The 27571-nt window shown below is 38.6% G+C and overlaps 1 protein-coding gene across 2 annotated transcripts in view; it reads left to right on the top strand.

The window, feature by feature from the left end:
* The window catches only part of UNC5C (unc-5 netrin receptor C), a 375945-nt gene that overhangs the window by 309656 nt on the left and 38718 nt on the right, over positions 1-27571 (top strand). For both annotated transcript variants that reach the window (XR_015552960.1, XM_004430980.3), the window contains exons 8-11: positions 16721-16777; positions 18792-18983; positions 19683-20027; positions 22844-22931. Coding sequence is in view for 1 of the 2 variants with exons in the window: in XM_004430980.3 (XP_004431037.1) it covers positions 16721-16777; positions 18792-18983; positions 19683-20027; positions 22844-22931 (682 nt within the window). In the remaining variant the exon portion in view is untranslated. The remainder of the gene's footprint in view (positions 1-16720; positions 16778-18791; positions 18984-19682; positions 20028-22843; positions 22932-27571) is intronic.

The following is a 27571-nucleotide window of genomic DNA, read 5'->3' as shown; positions in this document are numbered from 1 at the left end:
AAAAAGCTAATCTTCCAGGAACCAAAATGAATAATAACTGTGTCTAGTTAACAAATGACACAGACAGTATTGCTCTCCCATGAGCAAAGAGTGATTTAGTCCTTTCCTTGGGGGAGCTGTCATTCTTCCCAGACCAGGGATCCAGTACTCAGTTTTATTAGAGCACAAAAGAGCACCCTACACTTCTAATAGAGTCATGTGACTTCCAAAAAATAAGTTATTTATTCCTAATTCATGGCCATTACCAAACCAGTGCCCATGGAACATAAAATGTATACAAGGACAGGAAACATTTCTGCAGGTAGATGTACCACTTTACAAGTGTTTAGTGGGAACATCTTTACAACTCCTTGAAAATGCTGGGTTTGTGTTAGAAATTATGTTTATTTAAATGAAATAATGTTGGGCCGGCCCTGTGGCTTGGTGGTTAAGTGCGCGCGCTGCGATGCTGGTGGCCCGGGTTCGGATCCCGGGTGCGCATCGAGGCACCACTTCTCCGTTCATCCTGAGGCCGAGTCCCGCATACAGCAACTAGAAGGATGTGCAGCTACGACATACAAATATCCACTGGGGCTTTGGGGGGAAAAAATAAAATAAATAAAATCTTTAAAAAAAAAATAAAATAAAAAATAAATGAAATAATGTTAACAAAAATAAATTTTAAAAATGGTGATAGAAGATTGGCTCAGGAATATAATGGGTGCTATAAGCTACATATTCCCCATTTTTCATGGCTTTGTTCCCTAGATTTTCTTACTGAGTTGGTAGTTTGATTTCCATACTTGCGAACTGTTACCCCTTTATTGAGGAGCCCTTAGGTGTGCACAATTTACCATATCTTTCGTGACCAAGAGTTAAGGTACTAAGAATTGCTATGACATCACACCTATGCAGATGAATGGATCAAACAACGTCCTGTCTTTGGATCTTAACTAATGGTGGCTGAATGTTGACATCTTATAACGTTACAAATTGCTTGCGGAATACAAGCAACCAAATGTATTTGTGTAGAAGTATTTGTATTTATCATTTAAGAATAAATGACATTTTTCTTTTTTATTTTCACCATATTTATGAAATTCTATTTACCTTCCAAAGTCTATACACACAGAGACCTTTAAAAAGAAACCTTACTTAAAATACAAATGAGTCGTTATGTTGTTGACACAGAATAAAAATCTAATAGGCTTCTTATTTTTCTGTCCAAGGACATTGCAGTCTTTGAGAAGGGCTGCTGCTGCGTGTAAAGCATAGCTTCTGGATGTGACTTGGGGACTGCCACTGTGCATCTCGCTAAGTTTGTTCCAGAAACGCAAGAAGGAGAAGAATACAGCTGTCTTACTAACCATTTATCTAGCAATGCAGGGTTTGTTCCTCTAGGCGTGAGTTTGAGTTGAGGATTAAAATAAAAACATTCCACACACAAGCTGTTCTTTTTAACATTTTTATAATTTGGTAGTCGTCCTTTAATGTGGAACAAATTGCTTCGTATGATTGAAAAATAACAATATTTGAAGTTTCTTTCTCTCTCTTTCTCCCTTTCTCAGTATATTTCAACTGTGGGTGATTTAATGCCTACTGCTTCTATTGTGCATATTTAAAAATTCCCAAAGGGACGTATTTAACAAGGAATACAATGCTGCAAGATGGAACACTAAGTCTTTTATTAGTTACACAAAATGACACATTCTAGATTATGACAATTGTCAAATACAAACATGAAATATTCAAATTAAGACTTTCATGCCATAGCATCCCCTTAGCATTTGGCTTATTTCTTACAGCATTAACAGAATTTTTTCTTATGATTGGATATTTACCAATAATGATGGCATGAAGTCTGTGTGTAAATAAGAAAGGAGAAGGAGGCTATAAGAGGGGTTTTCTGTTGTTTGTTTTTGTTTGTTTGTTTGTTTTTATCAAGTCTCTTGTTAGACTGAAACATTTGGGTGTTTGGGTTAAAATCAGTCAGTTAAAAAGCTATCTCCTTCTACAATTCTGATTTGCTACAGTAACAGCCGCTACTAAGTCAATAAACTCTTTCATCTGCCCTCCTATATCTAATCTAGTGCAACAGAGAATTGTAGTCTGTACTACTATTGATTTCCTCAGTGATGAAAACCACAGAGATATTGCTGCACTGTGTAATTATAGTATTTTACAATGAAAGCTGTAGTTTCTGTTTACCAGTAAGCTGGGTGTTTCTGGCATAGCATTGCTGACAAAGTCTTGCAAAGAAATAGTATTGCTCTTGGCCCTTATTTTGGAAAGCAAAAGGCTTTCTAATAGTGAAAGTACCAAGCTTGCAAGAGTGACAAGGTCTGTATTAAGAAAAATAATGGAAGTAGAAAAGACAGCCAGAAAGTTGCACTTGACAATTAGGAATTATCATTTAATGTTTATTTACTTTAGGAAAGCTAGTGTCTTCAATACATTAATAAATAGTTGTTCATCAGTATTGCAATATTATCTCAAAATAAAGCTAGCCTACTTACCATTGAACCAGGTATGCAATACAGCCTCTGAATCTACTCAAAATTATGTACAAATGATTCTGATATAAATGCAGATATACTGCTAGTAGGAGAGATTCAGAGTTCATAATGGATGTCAATAGAATTCAGAGTTACCAAGATAAAATGGTGTAGTATATTTTAAAAGCCAAATTGGTACTTAAGAGCAATACAATGTGAAATATATAGAATATACTACTGTCGATGTCTATTCACTAATTTGTTCAAAACAATCATATTCAGACACATTTCTTCCTTAACCACCTCTCTCACTATAAATACCTTTGACTCAAAATATGTAGAAATATTGGAAAAAATATTAAAAGACACACACACATGTGGAATGTTTGTGTGTGTGTGAGAGAGAGAAGGGGAGAGAGAGAGAATCAAGTTCAAAAGAAAGATAGAGAAATCCTCAAGTGCCAGAAATGAAGTAGAAACTCAAATCTAGAAAGGTAACTTATGAGTGGACACCAGAATAACCAAGAGGGGCACTGGACATGCATGTAGGTCCTAGGGATTGGGAGTTAGGGTTTCATTTTTGGCACAGAGGCAGAAGCCATGGATGTGAGAAAGCCTGAGGCTGAGAGTTGAAAACCAGAACCCTGAATAAAGCTGGGTCTCATAAATGGCTTCCCCCACCATGAAAAAAAACTAAAAATTTTTACCCACCAGCCCAGAGAAACCAAGGAAAATTAATGGTAGAGAAAAGAAAAATGAAGTCCTCACTTAAATAAAACCTATAATAAAACCACAATCCTACACCCAGCTCTGGTATGGAGTCTCAAATACAGTATAAGGAGCAAAAAACAAAAGATGCATAATTTACATAATTGGTGAAACCTCTGGGGTACCAGCAGAAGCAAACAGCAAGACATTCTCTAGAGTTCTTTCCACAACTCAAGTGCATTGCTCTGTGATAAAAATAGCCCACTTCTGAAAATGAGTTTACAGTACAAATTTTCATACCACCCAAGGGAACAGTCTGCTGTAAGGAAGAGTCAGCAAATTAATAAATAGATGAGTTAGTACCCTCATAATATGGATTCATAGAGCAATCTGAATGAGACTATAAAATAAATAAAAATAAAGAGACCAGGGGCCCGCCCAGTGGCATAGTGGTTATGTTTGCACGCTCCACTTCTGGCGGCCGGGGGTTCACAGTTTCAGATCCTGGGTGCAAACCTACACACCACTTATCAAACCATGCTGTGGCAGGCATCCCACATAACGTAGAGGAAGATGGGCACAGATGTTAGCCCAGGGCCAATCTTCCTGAGAAAAAAGAGGAGGATTGGCGACAGATGTTAGCTCAGGGCTGATCTTCCTCACAAAAAATAAAAAAATAAAAAATACATAAAGAGAGCAACTGTATTGTTAAAAGGAATAGAAGCACAAATGAAAGAATAGAATACTGTAAAAAGGACAGATAGATTTAGGGAAAAATTTAATGGAATGTCTAGAATTGTAGATATGATGATTGAAAGTTAAAACTCAATGGAAGGTTAAAAATCAGATCAGATCAGAGACAACTTTAGATAAAGCTGAAGAGAAAATTAGTAAACTGGAATGTAGGTCTCTTGAGACTTCTCCGAATACAAGAAAGAAAGTGAGTGAATTTATAAAGGGAAGTTAGAATGTGGAGGATGGAATGAGAAAATCCACATGTATTACTCAAGAGACAAAAATTAAACATATTGTCAGAAAATCAAGATAGAGAGGACTTACTACACACAAACTCTCACTGAGTAAACTACTAAAAATAAAAATGATTCTTTTAAAAAAAGAGAGACTAATTAAGGGGAAGTTGAAAATAAGATGGAACTAAATTCTAGATAATATTAACACAGAATATGGGAAGATGTGATCTAAGTTAAAATTTTCTAATTTGCATATATTGTTCAGGGAAAGAACAGTAATACTATTTGCATAAGACTTTACTGATTCAAGTGGTCCAGTTAATGTGTTAAGACTGACTACACACATAAAAGTTAAGTGCATAAATTCAAAATAAGATTTTTAAGAGCAGGAAAGGAGCAAAAAAGAAAGAAGAAAAATGTGGTAAATGAAAACGATAAATAAGGTGATATATGTCAAGGATCATCATATATCAGGGATAATAATGTAAATGAATTAAATTCACCTGTTAAAGGAAATTCAAAATTGTAGGCAAAAATCTAATTTTGTACTGTTTATGAGACATACTTAAATCATAATTATAGAGAAAAGTTGAAAGTTAAGAGGTGGAACTTACAATATAGTTCAATCTTTATTTAACAATGCCCAGTTAATGGCTTTGACTATCTGATTCGGCCGTCCTTAATTCAATTCCATTTCCTATTATGCCTAAGTAACACATATTAGAGATTTTTTTGCTTATAGTCTTAACTTAGATTTTTGTTATTCTTAGACTTTATAGTTTTTAGAATGTTTCCTTTTTCACTGAAGAATTAATCAAAAGTTTTCTAAATTGTTTACCAGGCTATTAGTTGTCTGTGTAAGAAATCTTAGAAATCTAGGTATTTCCTCAATGCCAATTTAAATTTTTAATCAAAAGTTTTTGAGGGTTACTTACAAAATTATTCAATATTTTAAAGATATGGTAATGCTAAATGTTAGCAAATGTACAGTAAAGTAGAATCTTTTATTTTTGCTAATGGGAATACAAATTTTCACAATTATTTCTGGAAGCAATTTGACAATATGAGTTAAGAGCTTTAAAATTGTTCATACCATTTAACCCAGTAATCCTACTTCAATGAATAAATTTTAAGTAATTAATATGAATACCTAAAAAGATCTATGCCAAGTATGTTCATATTCTTTGTATTTTATTGTAAAATATTCAAAATCCAAAAGTTTAATATTAGAGCAATGGTTAAGTAATAGATGCTACTTCCATATGGAATATCATATGCCACTAAAATATTGATGATAGTTTAACATGGAAAAGCAAAATATGGGTTTATATATGCACTTAATCATAACTATATAAAAGCAAGCTTAGGAAAAAGATAAATGAAATTTACACTAGTGAGATTACAAGTAATTTTTTTCTTCTTCAATATACTTTCTATTCTCCATATTCTTTATTCTTAGTATTTCGTTATGTTTATAATTGTAAATGACTTTTTAAAAAAGAGATGTTGAGGATTGGCTAGAACAAGTGAAAGATCTTGGAAGCAGGAGTCTCAGGATTTGAGATGTAGCAATATCACTGACTCGTCCTGGGAATTTGGTCACATTGATTCAAATTGGATTAGATTCAAATTAGATTACCAAAAAAGTATTTGCATAAAACCTAGTTGTATAAAAGCCCAGGTGGCAAGAGTTACTTATAGCCAGTAAATCAAGTGCACATGTAAAAGGATTTTGAAGACACGGGGATTTGGACCTGAGTTATGGTGTTACATTATTTCCCAGTTGCCTATCATGTACATATCACTCTGTCCTCACAACCATACTTATCCTTAAACTGTTTGATAAATTGGATTCATTATGTGATGCTAGGTAATTTCATTTGTGAAACAAGGTCATGGTCTTTAAGCAATTTTAGAAGCTCCACTAAATTTTTTAGGCCATCCATACACATTAGTTGATATTGAAGTAATCTATATCATGTATATATTACACTGGATAGATCCTCATTGGCCTGAAAAAGTAGTTTCTACACTGGAGACACCACCTTTAAATTAAGAACTTCCAGAGTTGGTGTTATTTCAGTAGAATGTCTTATTAAAGGATAATTAAAAACCATCAAAGTCACTTAATGTCCCAGAAAGAAGTTGAACATTTTTTAATAAGCATATTGTTAATTGAAAAAAAAATTAAAAACTAGAATTTTTAGGTATGCTTAAAGGTATAGATTACATTGAACAAGAAAGGGAAATGACGGAATATTTTTCACTATTGAAAGCAACTAAACATGGATGTCTGATGTGTCTGACATCATTAATAATGTTAATAACAGAATAGACTCTTTATTTAATGATACTACAGAATAGTGTGTCTTATTCAAAAGGCTGTAATGGAAGGTCCATTGTGCTGTGTACCCATTTAGATTTCTTTATATCATCCCTAAAATTATATGAAAATAGCCCCTGGTTTTGCCATATAGTCTTTTTGTTTTTGTTTTTGTTTTTTTTTGTGCTGGGGAAGATTTGCCCTGAGCTAACATCTGTGCCAATCTTCCTCTATTTTGTACGTGGGTTGCCACCACAGCACGGCTGATGAGTGGTGTAGGTCCATGCCTGGGATCTGAACCCACGAACCTGGGCCACCAAAGTGGAGCGCACCAAACTTAACCACTACACCATGGAGCCAGCCCCTGCCATATAGTCTTGAAATAGGATTTACATAAAATTGTTCTGGAGAGAGAGAGACAACACTAGACACAGAAAAAGAGATACAGAAGAAGAAAAAAGCACTCAAGACAATCTCCAAAAATGCTAAGCCAATAAGCATATCTACCTTTTATTTTGAAATACAATTTTATTATCAAGACCTGATAACTTTTAACCTTTATAATCTTTATAATGAATCTGTAGTAAGATCTACTTTGTGATGGTTGGCATGTAATGGTTTAATCCATGCTTACTTCTTCCTTTTGAAAACAGCAATCCAAAGACTATAGATGTGGCTTGGTCTAGAAATGGCGCTCTGTATGTACTTATGAATACACTCAATTAGATTATCACATACTGCAGCTATTCGTATAGACTTTAGTTTTTAATCTCATTTAAAGATTGGAGTCCCACGTAGGGATATGTAACAGTTCAGATCTGAATTCAGAATTCCTCCTTCTTGCTGAAGAAGGTTTATGCCATAGTAGACAAATTAAAAATTTCAATTTACAAACAAGTACTGCCTGGAATTGTGTCTGCATCAGTGAACCTCCTGACTTTGGGAAATTAAATGTTATGCAGTCTGCAAATTGAGCGCTTTCTACTCATTAAAACATTTACATGTCACACAGCTCTTTCATTAAATCTCATGTACAGAGGAAGTGGCAGAACTCTGTGTGCAAATTGTGGTGTGGACACACTGCATACCAGGGCCCCCGGAATCCCAGGTGCATTTAATGTGGGGAAATACTTTACCTTACAAATAGTCTTTTCTTGACTGTAGAATGATGTGTTTATAATCACTGTGGTAAGCATTTGAGAAGGTGCTAGTCAGTTTCCAGTCAAATTCTTGTCAACACAGCAGTTTGATAGGAAAGCATAACTGTGAGTATCAGACAGTGAGTGCTTTTATCTGTAGTCTGGAAGAAGTTGATGTCAGAGCTGTGTTTGTCTAGTCCTTGATATGCATAGTGCCCCAGCTGGCAAATAAATATTCTGTACTGGGACTGGCTGCCCGACACAGTGCTCTGCTGTCTCCGGTACAATAAGTGCGGTTTGCTTTAGCTTTTTTCCTTTCTGGTAAAACATTTTCCTGCTTTTGAAAGCAGGGATGTGGTTAGAAGCTTTAGCCCACAGAAACCTGCTGAACACCTATGGAGCCCCCAAACAGATTAGTGTGAGAGGACAAATGCAAGGTCTTCAGCTCCTAGGATGGAAAGAAACTCCGAGGGGATCAAGAAAGGTACCGCCTTTCACAACCACAGCAAAGTGTGGACTCCTTCAGGATCACATAAGTGCAGGGCCAGGCTTTCGCTGAAGTTTTCTTTTTGCCTAAAAATCCAGCAGATAGAGTGATACGTATGCTAGAAACCAGCCTCTTTACTTCTGAGTCTTCATCACTTTATTTCTGTCAGATGTCTTTGCTACCATGGATTATAATATCATTGCCGTTGGATTTAATAGTTTGTTATTTTTCTTAAGGAGCATTGATGGGGATAGAATCTACTGCATTAAAAACACTTGAGGGGGCCGGCCCGGTGGCGTAATGGTTAAGTTCATGTGCTCTGCTTCGGCAGCCCAGGGTCTGCAGTTTCGGATCCCGGGCACAGATCTACACACCACTCATCAAGCCATGCTATGGTGGCATCCCACATACAAAATAGAGGAAGATGGGCACAGATGTTAGCTCAGGGACAATCTTCTTCAGCAAAAAGAGGAGGATTGGCATCAGATGTTACCTCAGGGCCAACCTTCCTCTGCAAAAAGAGGATTGGCGTCACATGCTAGCTCGGGGCTAATCTTGCTCATCAAAAAAAAAAAAAAAAACCACTTGGGCAGCTGAGCTATGGGTTTGATTTTACCTCACTGTTGAGTTCAATTTAGGACATTTATTCTTCACCTACTATGAGTCACAAGCTAAGACTTTTGCATCTGGGATGTTAATTCCCTGCTCCTCATGTTCAGAGGGGCGTGGTGGGAACTGGTGGGAACTGGGGGAACGGGGCTGTGGATCAGTTTTAGTGAGGTGTGGTCTACCCACTGTCCTGTGAAGGCTGGGGCAGGAGTTACCACGGCAGTTTAGATAACTGACATCAGTGATAAGCAAATGTTCTCTTCAGTTTTTGTTGTCATGTCCTAGAATTTATGTATTCATTTATTTGGAGTTCCTTAAGCTCCTGTCAATAAATAATCCCTCAGAAGAGTGGTAAATTATAATAAATGACCGTGAGTGTCTGACAGACCTGACCTTTGACATCATTAGTGCAGTCCTGATGGGCTTCCTAGAACCAACCTAAAAGGAAAACAACAAAATCTGGACATGTTTATTTTGAATGGCCCTTGAGGTTTTTAATAAGAACATTTGCATCAAAAGAAATGTAATTGGGGTGAGAAAAAAATCACATATTTTGGCTTAATGTAAAATCACTGGCCAAAAAAAAAGACCAAGCAGCCAGGTCGAGGAGAGGGGAAAATCCCTCGGAAACAGAGTCTTCTAATGCTAGGATCATACAAATAAGGACAGATCTTATGAGGGGGTCTAGTGTACTTCAGGTAGATACATATGCTAAAACTAACCCAAAACTTGGTGGTTTGAAACAGGTACTTTTACAGAACACACCTAATGCTTTTATAAACTAAAATTGTCATGTCATATTCATAACTTACATACTACCCCCCATAATCCTCACAATATCGTAAAATCTATTTAGCTGTATTAGGTCATAGAAGCAGCTCCATATTGAAATATAATGACTAAGCCTTGAAGGCAAGCAGGAGCACCTTATAAAACACCGCCCACCTCCCTTTTTGCTAGGAATTTGATAATCTACAGACAGAGAGTTTTAATTCCCAGACATCTACATAAAGACTTTCCTTTTAGGTGTTTCTTAAATCTGGCTCAGTGGTTCTTAAACTTTGGAGGACAGAAAAATTACTGTATCATATATATTTTAGGAATTTAAAGGAATTATAGATGTAATTTTAATTTTATTCACTTTCCACCAAATGCACTGAGTTAGGCCCTGGCATAAGTTGCTTCTGACTCTAATCTACTGTGTTAGACATGGCCGAGCTGAAACAAAATTGACCTGAGTTCAATTTAATCAAACTCAAGAAGCACAAAAAATAACCTGACAGAACTTTTGATGATCCCCTAATAATAGCTCGATCTTGCAAAGGAAGAAACTGAGGTGTAAAATTGAAACAGCCCACCCAGCGCCCAAGACGAGTTAGTGCAAGAGCCAGCATATGAAACCAAACTGTCTCATTTTGAAATAAACCTTTTTGCATGTGGGCTCTTGGATGCTGGGAGCAAGTGGTTGTCAGCTTTTATTGCTTTAAAATTTTCTTCTGATGCTTAGTGTCTCTCCAACTATTGATGTTTATTCTTTTTTCCTGTTGGCATCGTTTTTGAGAGAAACAATGTTTCTCTAAATATTTACTTATTGTAGGGTTTTATGCCAAAAACAATGTGATTATCGTGCATGGACCAGGCCATCATTCTAGCATGGCTCCCAGTTACATTAGCGTAGGAATGCCTCCCTGGTGCACCTCTTCACTTGCCCCACAACTGAAACAAAAGACACTGTTTGGAAGTTGTTTCATTTAAGGATAAAAATCTCTTTGTTATTTTAGCTTTTTCATGAATATCAATGATAATATTTCAAATGGAGAGAGATTTTATAGTCTAAATGATTAGCATTACCTCATTCAATAAATGAATTGCAAATTAAGCCATGAACCTATCAAGCCCTTTTCTATTATTTCCTCATCTCTCCTCATTTAAATCGACTAATTAATGCCCAGACAATCCTTACAAAGCCTGTTGGGCTGTCGCTGAGAGCTGGGATCTGACCCTGGCTTTGCTGTGTCGCCAGCATTTTTTTTTTTTTTTTGAGAGGAAGATCAGCCCTGAGCTAATATCCGTGCTAATCCTCCTCTTTTTGCTGAGGAAAACGGGCTCTGAGCTAACATCTGTTGCCAATCCTCCTCCTTTTTTTCCCCCAATCTTCCTCCTTTTTTTTCCCCCAAAGCCCGAGTAGATAGTTGTATGTCATAGGTGCACATCCTTCTAGTTGCTGTATGCGGGACGCGCCTCTCAGCATGGCCGGAGAAGCGGTGCGTAGGTGCGCGCCCGGGATCTGAACCCGGGCCACCAGCAGCGGAGCGCGCGCACTTAACCGCTAAGCCACGGGGCGGCCCTGTGTCGCCAGCTTTATGCTGTGAGGCAAGTCCCTCCACCACTCTATGGTCGGGCTCCTTAGCCTGCAGGTAGAAAGGGGTTAAAACGGAAAATTCTAATCAATGATCTATTTTAACTCCCGGGGGTTTGAGAGTTACTAAGGGCATAGATTTGATTTTGAGGAATTTAAACCTGCCCAGTGATTGCTCAGAGGTTCTGACATTTCTCACATCAGCATATTTGTTTGTTAATTTTTTCTATTAAAATTCTACTTATGGCATAAAAACAGAATATTATCTTTTTTAAAAAATTAATCATAAAATCATGATCATTTTGGCTATCGTCTATTATCCATATTGCATGAAAAAAAATTTTTTTAAAGACTAGAAAAATCAAAGCAGTTGCTGTTCACTGGGGAAATGAAGATTTACATATAGTTTCCGGCATTGTTCCTAAGATTTCCCAAATATAAACTGACGAAATAGGCTATGTTCAGGCATATTATTGCACAATTAGGAGCCGTGGACTTCAGGATAACTTGATGTGACTCACTGCTGTGTGTAACCAAGGGAAGCTCGCTCTCCTTTTTAGGAGACTTCGGCGTGGGCTCTCATCTTTTATAACAGATGTCAGCTGAAAAAGATGGCAACCTCATCTCTCTCTAAAGGATGACCTTGTAAAAATTAGAAAAAGTCACTCCTTCCTTAAGTCACTTTACTGCCATTGGCTGGAAAATTGTTATATTAACAGACCAAATCTACAGTCAACATAGAGGTGCCTGGGGCCACCCAGAGTTGGACAAAGCAAAACATGCATCATCAGCTTTACTGACAGGAGGGTGGAAACCAAACTTTAGTCTCAACACTTTTGGTAACTTTAAAATATCACTTATTGGGGCAGCCCTGCAGCATAGCGGTTAATTGCGCCAGCTCCACTGCTGGCAGCCCGGGGTTTGGATACTGGGCGCGCACCCAGGCACCACTTGTCAGGCCATGCTATGGCGGCGTCCCATATAAAGTGGAGGAAGATGGGTATAGATGTTAGCCCAGGGCCAGTCTTCCTCAGCAAAGAGAGGAGGATTGGCATGGATGTTAGCTCAGGGCCGATCTTCCTCATGAAAAAAAAAAAAAAAACTCCTCATCTTTGGGACTCATTTTCCTCACCTGAAAAAGGTTGGACTAGATCATCTTTTAAAATGATGTTTTAAGCAACTAGGAGATGGCTCTCTAGCATAAGGAGTATTTCACTATTTAAGACAGCCTACTCTGCTCTGGTTTTCAGATTGTTTATGCCTTCACTTCCTTAAAGTTTCTCTCACAATCAAACTTCCTCCAAGCCCTATCCTCGCAGGTCAGGAAAATTTCTCCTTTGAAAAATAAATGTTCTTTAAAAGTAACAAAAACCAAACCAAACGAAAAAAAAGCGCAGATGTATAGGGCCTGAGCATTTCCCAGAGCAGAAGCACTGCTCTGGGCTTGGCTCCCCCGGGTTGCAGGTGGCGAGGCTACCGCAGCCGGTAGGGACAAGTCCTGCGCCCACCCCCGAGCCCCATCCTGTGCTCATGCAGTCAGTCCACCAGAGGTGATTTTGAAAGTTGTTATCTATGGAGGTGCGTTTTGTTCTGGTTCTTCCCTGGCAAGACTGCCCTTCCCGCTGCAGGATGTTCAGTATCCTTGGCCCTCACTCACTAAATGCCACAAATAATCCCCTTAATCACTACGACAACCAAAAGCACCTCCCCTGCCCTGTTTCCAAACACCGTCTTTAGAAGGGGTGCCACTCCTGGTTGAGAAACCATTTTAGCATCAAGTTGCACTCTGGCCCTGGAAATTTGCTTCTGAAACATGCCATGATATCTTTGCCAGAAGCCACAAAGGCCAGGAATAAACCTCTTGACAAGGAGAGCGTGAAAGAGTGTACAGTACTTAAAAGAGTGCATTGCTCATGGTTTCTCAGAAAATCTGGGCTCCTTGTCTCTATAATTAACTAGAGAACCTGAAATTTAAGCAAATTTCCGAAGGTCTCTTACTAAGTAATAGGCTGTGTCAACTGCAAATAAGATCCCTTAAGAACCCAGCATCTTAGTGTACTTATAATGGGCATCATAATGATATTGATATAGCTGTTGACCGTTGATTGCTTGCAATGTACCAGCACTTTACAAATGTCATTTATCCTTTCCATGACTATATGCAAGTGAGTATTGTATCCCCTTACACAGATGAGAAAACTGAAGCTTAGCGAAGTGAAGTAGTTGGAGCAAGCTCTCATAGCTAAGGCAGTGGCAGAGCTGGGAGTCAGGCTGAAGTCCAGGAAACTGCAAAACTCAGTTCCACCGTCTCAGCCAACAGCTGCGGTGCATTTTCAGTCAGCCTTACTTTCAAGTAGTGGGAAAGTTAACTGAAATCCCTAACTTATGAACCAAGCTGTTGATAGTGACACTAAAAACAATTATTTTGCACTGCATTCTGCCAGAGATGGTATTTCCTGTTATTGCTAAGACTGCTCTCAGCAGGGTCATCTCATTAGCTGAAGAAAATGTCCCCTGTTGTTCTGTGAGAGATGGATCAGATGGAGAAGCGTAAAAACACACTCTAGAAAGTGATTCTGTGTTCCCCTTGTTTAGGGAATGGAACAGTAATCCCCTTCTTCTCTGATACCCAGCCTCCTAAGTGATGTTTTAGTTGTATAGTTGCAGAAGTGTTTTGAAAGGATGGAAAAAGTTTTACAGCGTTGCCTACAAAACTTTTTATCAGTGTTTCCGTAACAGAGTAAACTGAGGTGTTGAACCATTGGTGAGTATACTTAATACTCATCTCTTAAATTTTTCCATGTAGGAAAATAACAGTTTAGCTAGATTGGTCCTAATTGGCAATGAGAAATAACTATTGTGAGATTTTTATTTTTTTATTTTTATTTTATGTTAGAACAACCTCGAAAGCAAACACTTCATCAAATATATTGATGTATCTGTTGATTCACGTCTCCCAAGCCATGTGTATAGACACCATCCATAAAATCCTGTCACTTTGCTCTCCATCATCTATGGAGAAATCAAAGTGATCTTTTCAAAATTACATTCGATCACAGGATTTGCATTTCATTTAGAGAAAAATCGAAATGCCTCATCATGGACCAGCAGGCCTACATGATCTGGCTGCTGCTCACCCTCTGAGTCTACCTCCTCCCTTCTTCCTCTCACTCACTACCCTCCAAACACTCCATTTTTATGTTTTGCATTTACTGTCCTTCTCCATGGAACATAGTGCTCTCCTGATCTTTGCTTGACTGATTCTTTCTCAGCATTCCAACTTAAGCTCAAATTTCATTTCAACAAAAAATTCTTCCCTGATTCCCTGAGTTGGTCATCCTTATGTCTCCAACCACATTACATTCTTTTGTTTTGTTTGTTTAAAAGAACTTTTTCAGCATTCAAAATGGTCTTTATTATTATTTTGTTTACTTGCGCTTATTTTCTGATGAACTAGAAGCATGGACTTTCCTATCTCGTTTGTCTTTGTACCTCTATGCCTAGAGTAGAGCCCAGCGTATAACAGGGTTCAAGAGTATTTGTTAAATGAATGAATGAATGTATTCCACTTCCATGCCTGGAATGAAATGTAACTTTCATTACATTTCTCAGATAAATTCCATAAACCACAAAAATATTTATTGAGTGGTCCAGATCTGCATAAATATGGGAAAGTTGAGATTAAAATCAAAATTATCAAGTTCTGTTTTGTTATTCTTTGGTCTGCCTGTCAAGAACAGGGATTCTGTTGAGAAGTAGGGATATAAGCCAAGGAGAACCCAGAACTGCTTCACGGGGAGAAATTTCAGAGCATGTTACATCTCTCTGGAGAGATGCTTCTCTTTTGGTAAGATACAGTTTTCGTGCTTACTCTAGCAGGCTCAAGCAGATTTTTATCAAAATTTTCAGAGTGAACATCAGACCATCCCTACATATCCTATTTTATCTCATTCCCAGGCCTTCTCACCTGCAAAAAAATAAATCTTTTGACATCCCTCTACTTAGCATCATCCCTACCAACATGATGGCATCCATTACCTGGTCTCCTCCACTAGCAGTGAATTTGTTTTGTCTTAAGTCTTTGAGTTTCAAAAATAAATAACCTTTTCTCTAGGGCCTGTATATGTCCCAGATGTCCTTTTATTGAGTTCACAGAATGTAAATAGAAAAAGGTTATTACCAGACAGAAGTGTTTAAAAATGAAAATCAAACCTAATACATGGACTCAGACAACTGAAATAAGGAATATAATATTTATAAAACTGAGTAGGAGGTTGCAATCATTGCTCTAAAATAAAGCATTAAAAATTAATTCAGAGCAAACCTGTCTGTGCTACAGCAAACCTCGCTTTCATTAAGGCAGCACTGCATGTTCCTCCAGAATTAGCTCCTCAAAATAGGTAAATAGCTTGTAAGAACCGAGTGTTCTGCAAACTACAAAAGATCTACCTGAGGCACGATTTAGAGTTACCTTTAGTATTAAAGCATTACAGACCTTTAGTTTTGGACCAGTTAATTGTGATTCTTGCAGTTTCTCTACATTTTTTGCCCTTGAGTATTACTAGGAAAGTTTAATTCACATGCTTCTTATTCATCTTGATTTGATTAATCCAAATGGTGCTGTATCATTTGATTAATTCATATGTTGCAGAATATTAAATATTCTGAAACTGTGGGTACCAGTTATAAGTTAGACTTTAAAAATTTCCATAGATTTTTCACTTCAAAAAGTTTATGTGCCACATTTTTAAAATGTTTCTTCCCAATCTTCTACTTCGCATTATTGTTGTTATCATTAATTATCATCATCATCATCATCATGTTTCCTACCTTGGAATACACTAAAAAGACAGAAAAATAAAACTGCTACTGTGATTTCTGCACTTACTGTTGAGATGAGGTTTTTATTTTTCCCAGTTTACACCATTCCTCTGAAGCCCTAAAATAAGTAACCTTATAACCTCTAAGCCCTATTGATTTTTGAATGATTTCAAATAAAAAGCATCCAGTTTCCATTGCATTGACAAACTGCCCAGCCCCTGGGTGAAACCTATTGGATTCCTATTAAATGGATGGGGGAAGGGGGGGCATGAAACAACAGAAAATCCAAAAAGTGGATTTGAGATGGAGGGGAGAGGTGGTCTGGGCTCAGTCAGTAAATGGGTCTTTAACCTTTGACCAAGGACGACAGGTCTTCTTTAGTTCTATTAGACCAAAAGCAAGCTGTTATGATTAAATAAAAAAGAAAAACACTGTTTAGAACCTTTCTGAATATGTCCTGGGAATTAAAGCATATGGCGGGGATAAGGAAAAAAGATTTTCCTTATGCTAATGACCCTTGATGTCTGAAATAAATTAGATCCATTAGAGTTTATGCTCAATAAAAGAAAGACTTTAAGCACTCCAAAGTTAGTGACTCGAGACCAGTTTTTGCTCTGAAATTCAATCTGCCTACTTATTAATTCTTAGTGAGACTCCAGAGCAGACAGGATATGCAAAATCATAATTCTGTACTGAACCAGAATTTTAAAGGACCACGGGTTTCTTTTCCTTTTCTTTTAATTAAACCATGTTTCATACTTCTCATTTTGTTTCCCTCATTAATTTGATTTTGTTCCCATTTTTGTTTCATTTTTTGTTTTTTTTCAAGGTTTCATTTATCCTATTTCAACTGAACAGAGAACCCAGAATGAATATGGATTTTCTTGTAAGTTTGACGTTTGGTTTTTATGTTGCTGAATAACCATTTAACGTTATCGCCCCCAGTTCAAGTTTACCTCTCTTTGGATCACAGATGTGCGCACAGGAAATAGGTGCCTAATACATTCTAACATGAAAAACAAATTAGATTGTCGCCTCTGAAGAGAAGAAAGGGTCATTTGAAGTCTCTGCCAGCTTTACAATCTATCAGTCTACCATTCAAATCTTCAGTCCCAGTGGCTGACAAACATATCAGGAAACGTGCTGGTACAAACAAAGGGCAGGATTCAAATGCTAAAAAAGTAAAGGGTTGAGAAAATGCAGATCTATGAGGTAGAAATCATAAATGTTGAATAAGCGATTACAGCCTGGTAAAGTAAAACGTTAAGGATTTGGATGTAATATTCCGACCAGAGTCCAGAATGCTGCTGCTGCAGGCCCTCAGATAAAACCCAGCAGAAGTGAAGTCAGCACTTTGAAGCAGTGCACAGGCAGCCAAGAGTGTTGGGGATGTCACTGGTGTTCTGAGAAGACCTGTCAATACTGACTCGATTGATAGGAAAGCAGATATTCTGGAAACATTGGGAAATATAGTAGTTTAAAAACAACAAAAAAAATCCTTTCACATTTAAACACAAAATGCTAAAAGAGATGGAGGGCCTTCCAATAGGGAATTCCTTTATCCTGCCAGTGAGTCAGACACCACGACAGGAGGGTGTGGGTGATCCCGTGGGCCACTGGCAATCTACATGACCAGTCATCTCCCCAGAAAAACCAGGTGGCTGGGAGTCTTAGCAAAGAGTGGTAGTCCCTCAACTTTTAGGAGGTTGTGGGACCTACAAACCTGAAAATTCTGTCCTCCCAAAATGTCCATGGATATAAAATTGAGCATAAAAAGTCTGTTCCTGACCACCTGAAAGACCAGTTGGAACACCTCTTTTACGGTGAGTGGAGGAGCTTCATTTAACTTTGCTGAAAATTTTTGCAGGTCACAGAAAGCTAAAAACAGAGACTTCAAGATGTCAGTGGGATTCAGGAAAGGTTTAATTTTGTTTGTTTTATTTTAATTATCAGCTCTTATCACCTTTTGCAGTTGGATCAGAGCATATTCTATGCCACCAAGGCAACATGCAACATTTACAGGAATTTTCTTCTTGCTTTACCCAGAAACATCTCCCAAATGACGACACACTGTGTTGGTCAAATGCTTAATTGCCTTCTGGGGTAGTCTGACCTTTCTGATCGCTGTACCAGGCCTTTATCTTACTCAGCGCACCATGGAGCTATATTTTATTCCAGTAATGAGTAACTCAAATGTGAATCCTGAGAAGAGACCATGAGAAGCTCAGTGTTCTCAGAATTAATCCAGAATCTGTGTCAAAAGCCTGGAGTTATCGGCATTAACCTCTGCCCCCCGGATCCGGGTCTTCTGAAAGCACGCCTTTCACATCCAACATGTTTGCTCCTAATATTTGCTTTGCTTAGTTCCACCCTTCCCACCCACCCCTTCACCGATTCAGGGGAAATGAGAGGAGAGCTATGGAAAGTAATCTCATGGCTGGGAATTATACTTAGAAAAATATTCTGGTTCAATAAATATACAGATTCAGGACATGCCAGATATTTCTAATAGAGTGTTTATGTTTATGTTTTGAAAGAACTATCAACGAATTCAAAGCCTCCCTTTCCAAACTTTTCCACCTGAAATTAGTAGTAAACTTTTTTTGCTGTGGGGTGGGATAGTTTTAGCTCTAGTTTCTTTTTATGCCTCATAATAAATGGTCTGTTACGCTGCCCAATATAAGATAGATTAGTGGGTGGATAGATGCAGAGTGAGAAAGGAAAAGAAATCAGAGCTAATTTTCCACTGAAAGGCCATAGTCATTTTGTATAGCTTTCGAAATAGATTTGAAATTAACCTATAAAAAAGGCAATACATGTCTGAAAAATTATAGCAACAGGTCTCTGTCCGGTGGGAAGTGTCTCTAACTGGTTGGTGCGGTGTTTCCTCCTCCCTCCAGCCGCTCCTGATTCAGATGACGTTGCTCTGTATGTTGGCATTGTGATTGCAGTGATCCTGTGCCTGGCCATTTCTGTAGTCGTGGCCCTGTTTGTGTATCGGAAGAATCACCGTGACTTTGAGTCTGATATTATTGACTCTTCGGCGCTCAATGGAGGCTTTCAGCCTGTGAACATCAAGGCAGCGAGACAAGGTCAGTGAACATTGCACTTCACACCCGTGACCTATGCATGTGAACAGTCTCCTGTGGGGCGTCAGAATCAGTGAAATTCAGGTCATGCGGTTCAGCTAGAACATAAGCTCCATCAAGACAGGGATTTGGGTCTGTTTTGTTCATTACTGTATTAACTTCATTCACATAATGGATTGGAGGTGACAAGGTGCACAAATCATCATTTTTTTTTTTCCTTCTTTAACAGGTTTCTCTGTCATACTTTTTAACTTTTATTTGAAAAGAGTACACAGATCCGTTGACTGATTTCTTGAGTCCCTTTTTTTATTTCCTTTTGACAGGACACCTTGTATTGCTCTGAATACGGTGGTTTACAGATGCCCCAAATCCAGTGTAGACAAGGGAAACTATTACCCAGCAGTCACCTAGTGGGGATCACTGTCTATGAATCCAATCTATTGGAATAGCAAAATACCTAGGAGCAATGAGTAGACATGAAGGCAAAATATAAAATGAACTTGTCTATTTATTTGTAGCCAATAATAAAATGCATCCTAGTCATCTAATTGCCCTATTTTCAGCAGAAGCTTAGAGTCTATACATCTCGAATATTCACTGAGTTGCTTTGCTTTTGGCTCACAAAGTGTCAGAGTGAGTCTGACTAATGTAAGTTGCCTGAATGGAGAATGCAAATGGACTTCCTTTCTCTTTCCGACTCAGATATCCTGGCAGTACCCCCAGACCTCACATCAGCTGCAGCCATGTACAGAGGCCCCGTCTATGCCTTGCATGATGTCTCGGACAAGATCCCAATGACTAACTCTCCAATTCTGGATCCACTGCCCAACCTGAAAATCAAAGTGTACAACACCTCAGGTGCTGTCACCCCCCAGGATGACCTCTCTGAGTGTGCTTCAAAGCTGTCCCCTCAGATGACCCAATCCTTGTTGGAGAGTGAGGCCCTCGGCCTGAAGAATCAGAGTCTAGCAAGGCAGACTGATCCATCCTGTACTGCCTTTGGGACCTTCAACTCCCTTGGGGGCCACCTTATTGTTCCCAATTCAGGTAATTCCTAAAGGTTTAAATTGCAAAGATAGATCTTGAAAACTTATTTTTGTACCAAAGTCTTTTATTTGTTTCCATTAGGCCTGAAGAGTTTAATGTAGCCCATCTAACCCAAATCTACTTTCAATGTAAACCACCGTTACTTCAGATAAAATCAGCAAACCATTTATCTTCCTCAAACCAACTCTGAAAACACTTCCTCTAGAAATATTATCCTGATGACTTTCTGCCGAGGTGTAAGTTAGACAGTCACTGACCTTCTTTTAATAGAAATCAGAAGGCAACGTCAAGCCAGAAGCCCTCACTGTTGTCATCACACTTTAAAAGGACAAATTAATTAGAAAACATATCAGTAGTTCAATTCCAGTTTACTACAGGAAGCAATGTGTTAGAATACTAACTGTTAGGTGATCAGAGGACATCGTAAAAGACATCAAATCTTCTCATATTAACTTAACTCTTCAACCCCAAGGTATTTATAAGGTACTCACTCCTACTTCTGATATCTCTCTAGAATCACAGCTTCTTCATGTGCACTTTTGTAGTATTATTCAGTTTTCAGTTTATTATCTAGTTATCTACTTCAAGAGAATAAGCTTCATAAAGATCTTAAAGGGTGAATTTAAGTTACTGACTGATAATGTTTGATTAAAGTTTGGTATTCATTAATCAATAGTAGTAATGGGCTTGGAACTATTGATCATAAGAGGGTTAATGGATTCCTCTGTGAATCTACCTTAGCTCTTTTGCACAAGGCTGAACATTTTGCAAATACAGCAAGAAGAAACAATTTGATTGACGTAAAGTCTTCGTGTAACGTAAGAAAGGAATATAATGTGTACACAGTCATACAGCCAAATGATGTACAGAACCAACCAGTCTTCAGGTTTGAATATGAACTTGTCCAATTCTTCCTCTTATTCAGTCCCCCATTTCAATGCCTTGGTAATTTTTCACCCCATGCCTTTAAACATATATTTTAATAAATTGAAATACATAATACAATATCAATTTTCCATTTTTCTATACATTTACGTAGCTTAGATCATACATTATATAAAATGCTTTTTTCACCTTTTTCTCATTAATTCTCATGCTATTGTTTGCTCATTAAATCATGATTTTAAATATATTTTTAATAGTCTATCAAATGAATAGATCAAGATATACACTATTGTTTAAACGTTATATTATTCCCAAGACAATTTTTTCATAATATTCACTGGATTCTACCTTTCCTTCCCATTTCTACACCTGTCACTTTTTCATATGTGAATTATTATAAAGGCTTCTTAAGTGGAGAGAAGGGAGCTAGCGTGTACTAAATACTTTCAATGAACTAGGCAATGGTGATTTACGTACATCACTTTATTTAACAGAGTAACAATAGTTACCTAAGATGAGTCAGGCCTTATTCTTTTTACTTTACATCATAATTTTATTTCATCCCCATAATAAACATAAAGGTACATTTTATTGTTCCTATTGGAAAAAATGAAAATAACCACTGAGGCTTGGCAGCCGCATGTGAGGCACTCTGTGCTTCAGCAGACCATTCTGTACCCTCGGTGACATTTCACTTCCCACAGCAGCACAGCTGTCACAAGACTTTCCTTCTCAAGAAGGTGGTGACTCAACATTTTCAATCAGTTACACAAAGGCCTTTGAATAACTATGCCTCCTTAACTCTCCATTCTTGATTCTTCAGCCTTTTCATCCTGGTCAGGCAAGTTTTTATTGCCCTGTGTTCATTTGGTCTATTCGATTTCCTTGCTAATTAAATTATAAGCTACTCAAAGACAAGAACGCTATCTTTTACTTCTTGGCATTCACAACAGTGTCAAACACTGTACTCATGATGATGCTCCATAAATTTTTATTGAGTAGAAATAAACTGCATTTATTGGAATAAAATCATGGAGCCCAGTACCTTCAGGTCGCTGCCCACCCTGAATTACCCTTTGTGATGATGCTACCATGGTGCAGGCCGGTGGTGGCTCTTACAGTGTGGTCTGCAGACCACCATCATCGGCATCACCTGCTAACTTGTTGGAACTACGAATTCCCTAGACCTCCTGGATCAGAAACTCTGGAGGTAGGATCCAGTAATCTATGTTGTAGCAAGTCCTCCAGGTGATTCTGATGCAAGCTCAAGTTGCAAACCCCTGCTATAGGCACAGTTAACTTAGAACAGAGCTCAGTCCAATGGTCCTACAGAATGGCACCAGTTAGCAACTAAGTAAAAACCTGCTTGACCTGCCGTGACTAAAACCAGCAGTTACTGTCCACTTTCTAGAGTTACGTATGATGAAAGACATTCTTTACCAAGTATTATTCTGTTATGGAAAAACACTGACGCTAACCAGATATTTCAGAAATAACTGTGTTTTATATTGTTGAGGTTAGCATTTCCCTGACTCTGAATCTTGTGGGGATTTTTTTTTTAATTAGAAACGATGCATCATTACAGCTGTTTGAAATTTTAAGAGCAGTTGTTGGTTTTCCCCTCACTTTTCAAGGAAAACAACAGTGGAACCATCTGTCTGTCCCTTAAATAAGACAAGAGTTTAAAGAATTACATCATTCCTTTAAGTAATTCCATAACAGATCAGAGGGAGCAGTGGTAACAAATATGGCCAATAAGGAAGGAGAGCAGGGCAGCTGTGAGTATTTACATGTCTTTAGAGAAAAAGCAGGCGTATGGCTACCTGGCCGCAAAATCTCCTCCATCCCTTTCACATGCTTCAAAGGCATTCTGTGAAGTTTCCTTTTGAGTCATCGGTCTTATGTGACTGCTTTTCTCTTTTGCTATTCAGGGGTAAGCTTGCTGATTCCTGCTGGGGCCATTCCCCAAGGGAGAGTCTACGAAATGTATGTGACTGTACACAGGAAAGAAAATATGAGGTAAATATGCTTTTTATGGTGCACTTGACTTTATCAATGTCTGACTTGGAGGAGAATTGTACAATAGAAAGAATAAACCCAACATATTTTTGTCTTGAGTGTCCTGCTTCTGGCTTGCTCTTTTTTCCCTAGACCTATGAAAGGTCAACTTTTACTTCCCTTTACCTTTAAAGCTCCAGACACTTTTGCGGATCCTGAACATGGATGGAAGGCCAGAGATCTTTTCCCAAGTGAACATGTGGCCATATTAGCTGAAAAAAATGGCCAGAAATGTGATCCATAGATTGTCCAGAGAGATACATGGGTAGACACAGAGACGTCTGCATCCTGTGGCCTGGCTCAGGAATCCAGCCTGTTCCCATTATAGGGTTAAAGGTCACGAAGAATTAGACAATCCCTTAACACTTGACCTGCCATCCCCACCTCAGCCTAGCACTTTATTCTCACCTCCAGATTCTCCTTTTCGTGACTCTCTCTAGCTTAAGTGTTATCAACCTCTTTCTTATGTTTAGCCCTTATAAATTCCATATTGGGCCTTTCTAAATGGATCTAGGATTGATTAAAACTAGATTGAATCAAAGGCTCTGTTTTGAATGTGTCATTATCATAAAGATGACATTATTTTAAGTAAAAATAACAAGAGGAGTTTAGAATTCCTAAATTCAATTTTCAATCTGGCCACTAACAAATCATATATGGTCTTTCTTGATTAGTTCCCACAGAAAGTGTGTGTGTGAAATAGTGCTTTAAAGGCCTGACTGATTAATGCTTCTGAAGTACCCTGAGATCTTAAAATAAAAGATGTTGTTGAAATGAAGATCCTTCCATGTAATTATCATTGCTTTTCCCAGGAGGAAAGGCATCAGCTCCTCAACCTTGAGTTCTGAATACAATGCACGAGTGACAAATGCAGAACCAGGTTATTGTTACAATGTGTTACACCTTTTCTCTTCCCCTCTCTCGTCCTCGGGAAAACATCCATTTTTAGTCTTGTTTTGCAGTAGCCAAAAAGCTCTTCTAGCATGCTCTCAGGTGGAGATACTGGTATTTATAATCTGTAGGACCCACAACATTTTCATCCTCGAGGGGTGTACTTTCACCTACACAAATAATAGCCTGTCAAAGAAAATAATAAAACTTCCTGAGCATTATTCATGCCTTAAATTTGAGTAACAGAAAATCACTAAAAGCCTTGTATTTACTCACATCAAATATTCATTTTTTCATTCTCAATGCAAAGTAACATTCCCAGACCCTCAGAGCGCCCTTCTTTTGCAGCAGGAAGAACGAAGATTAGCCAACTCCGAGATCCATTTAGATTTTTTAATTCTTTGTATTGTCCAGAGTCAAGGTTAGCACTAAGTATATCCATCCCTCACGGCCTTTGCCAACATGGACGTTTTATTGCAACAGAAAGAGTATTGGCTTGTGCTTTATGCTGAGAAGCAGCGAGGTGTTCACGCTCTCTTGTTTCCGTCTGATCGCCATTGTCTTGAGCTGAAGATCCAGCCTTCAGGGCCGCTGCAGGGGCACAGAGGCTGAAAGGTGTGCGCCCTCACGGGCCGCGGATGGTTTTCCTTCCCTCAGTTTAGTCGGCCCCTGACCAGGATAATCGTACATTTTGGATGAAGGAAAGAGAAAACAGAAAATTGATAAAGCTAGACACTTCTGCTTTTAGGTTCCCCTGCCTTTGACTCTAAAGAAAAGGAAACTAAAATCACTCCTTGCTCTGCCTCCCCCTGAAGTTAGGTGCAGAGGGAGCTGCTCTGTTGAATTTGGTGTGCATCAAAGAAATGCGCTTTATAAAAACGAAACTGGAGAAACCTCACGATATCAAAAGAAAATGCGCACAAGAGACCATGAAACAAGGAACAGACATAAGAAAATAACTGTCTCAAATAAATGAGAAAGTCCTCTCTTGATAATTTTCTGTTGTATGAACTAGATGCATTTTTCTTCTAAAACCACAATAACGAGAAGGTGTTTTAGGATATAGTAATAATACAAAGCAGGGCTACCACTTACCACCATGCTTTTAATTTCATTTATTCCTCACTACAATTCTGCAAGTTATAATGAGCTCCACTTGAAAGATGAAAACACTAGGGCTCAGGGAAATTCAGTCACACAGCCAAGGTGTCCCAGTTAACAACTGAGAGGAGGAAGAATTCACACCCAGGTTACCCCAGCCACACTCTTCCCCTCTCTAACCGCCCTCTCTCCGCCGTAGCCCTGGGACAGACACAAACCCAGCCTCTGCCTTCCTATTATAGTGCATTTCTCAACAGTTTCTGTTTATTGCTCACTCAAGACCGTTTCTATCCTCACATGATCTGAGATAGAACTTCTTTCAGAGAAGACACTGTGAGGACATCGGGAGATATGAATGTTACTTCAAGGCATTTATAGGAAAATTCTGATCATTTTTCTCCATTTTCCTTCTCTCTGATTCCCCTTATTGCATTCAAAACTGGGTGTTTTTCCAGCTGGATGGTATCCAGCTGGTCATCTGCCGATGTGAACTGTCTAAAGGGAGGAGCGAACTTAATTACATGTGGCATCGTGCATGTGACAAGAGGGGCCTTATCGTTACCGAATATGCTCCAAGAGAAAGCCCTGGATGGTGGATGAGCAGCCTAAATGCGCTGCAGAGCTGGGACAAGCTGTCTGTAACCAACAGGGAGCAGAGCTGCCAGGCTGTGCTCGAGGTTTCTACCTGCTTTACAGATCTCTGGAGAAGCTGCAAAGCCTCTGTTCCCCTGTGGATACCATTTCCACGATTAATGGCTCTAACATGGGCCTTTTTTGCTTGTTTCCAACAGCAGTTTAAAAAAATGAGTCTGACTCAGACTGAAATTTTACCCTTTGTCATTTCTTATTGAAAAACAATTTGAATTGAAGATATGAACGTTAATTTTCCCTATCTCTGTATTCTGTACTTGCCTGGCAGTTTTCTCAAAAGGCCAAAAAATCGATTGAGACATTTCAAATATAAAGGTAAATAGAACTTTTTTTGGAAACTGTAGGGTGTCTCTGAGCAGCCAAGTGATACAGGAGGAACAGTGCTTTTTAAAGGTTGATCTGGTGATGATGTGCGGACCGAACTGGTGGAGGGCACAGAAAGACTCCCCGGAGGCTGGGTGTCTAGGTGGGCTCTGGCAATAATCTAGGTGTGAGGGGAGAGGGGAAGGAGCCAGGCCCAAGGTTGGAGAACGGAAAGTGGAATACATTTCAGAAGAAAAAGTATCTCACAGCCAGTTAGAAGTATTGCAGAAGAGTGGCAGAACACAAAGAATGCACTTAGGACTCACACCTCGGGGGGCACTGGGAGGACTGTGGGAGCAGTGGAGGAGGTCAGAAGCAGCAACTGGTTCAAGGCGGGAGAGGGCGAATTCTGCTTCAGATGTGCACGGTGTGCACGAGGCGGGTACGGGATTCTCCCTGGAATTGCAGACGGGAAGTCACAAGTGATGGAGCCTCCAAGGGAAAAAGTGCAGAGGCAGAAAAGAGAACTGGGGAAAGAACTTTGGGAAATATTCCTATTTAAGGTTTGGGTGTGATGAGCAAAACTAAATAGAACATGTAAGGATAAATAAAGAGTTTGCAACTAGCACCCTGCTTAACATACGGTGGCTCCTCAGTGAATATTTTTGAATGAAAGAATGAATGATTCTAAGTATAGCAGGAAAAAATCAAAGGTAGAGAGAGTTTCAAGATGGAGGAAGTGGTTGACAGAGGTATTATTAAAATTAAAATTTTAAAAAGGGGAATAATATGGGGCCAGCCCGGTGGCATAGTGGTTAGGTTCACCAGCTCTGCTCTGCCTCAGCAGCCCCAGGGTTCGTGGGTTTGAATCCTGGGCGCGGACATACACACCGCTCATCAAGCAATGCTGTGGTGGCGTCCCAGATGCGAATAGAGGAAGATTGGCAACAGATGTTACCTCTGGGGCAATCTACCTCACCAAAGGAAAAAAAGAGAGAGAATAATAAAAAAAATTATTGGATTTATCAGCTATAGGACATTGGTGGCCTTTAGGATTTTTTTAAGGAGGGAATCCCAGTAGGAAGGGTTTAAGGTATGTGTTAGTGGTGAGGCAATTAAAACTATCATATATATTTACTGACTATAAGTAATAAAGAAATGTGTTAGGATAGCAGGCCAAAATTCTCTTATGCCGGTAATCATATAGCAGAAAGTTTTCCTGTATTTTAACATGTTGTTTGGAACTTTGTAAAATAGTAGTTGACATTATCATTTCTCAGTGAAACTCAGTGATATTCTACTTTTAGGTGGAGTCCTAAATTCCTTATTTGAAGGACCACTATAAAAAGACTAAAGACATAGGGGGAAGGGAGTGGAGTCCAGGTGTATTTAAATCTTATTCTCTCACTTTGCTCCACAGTGTTTATTTATTGAAATCCTACTAGAAAGAAATGATTCAAGGTGATTTATGAAAATACACTCATTTCAATGGAAGGAAAAATATTTAAATAAGTGGATAAAAAAATGAGAAAATAGGAAAATAAGATTAGAAAAGATAAAGTCAGGTGAGCGGTTAGAATATAAAATATTTGGTGTAATTCCCAGCGTATTTCCTGGCAACAGGTCATGAATTTATTATTTCAAAGCTTTCAAGA

Source organism: Ceratotherium simum, chromosome 8, assembly GCF_057802395.1.
Source record: "Ceratotherium simum simum isolate JZ-2026a chromosome 8, ASM5780239v1, whole genome shotgun sequence".
Classification (NCBI taxonomy): domain Eukaryota; kingdom Metazoa; phylum Chordata; class Mammalia; order Perissodactyla; family Rhinocerotidae; genus Ceratotherium; species Ceratotherium simum.
Note: the sequence above shows the minus strand (reverse complement) of the source record. Positions and strands in the feature narration are given on the sequence as shown.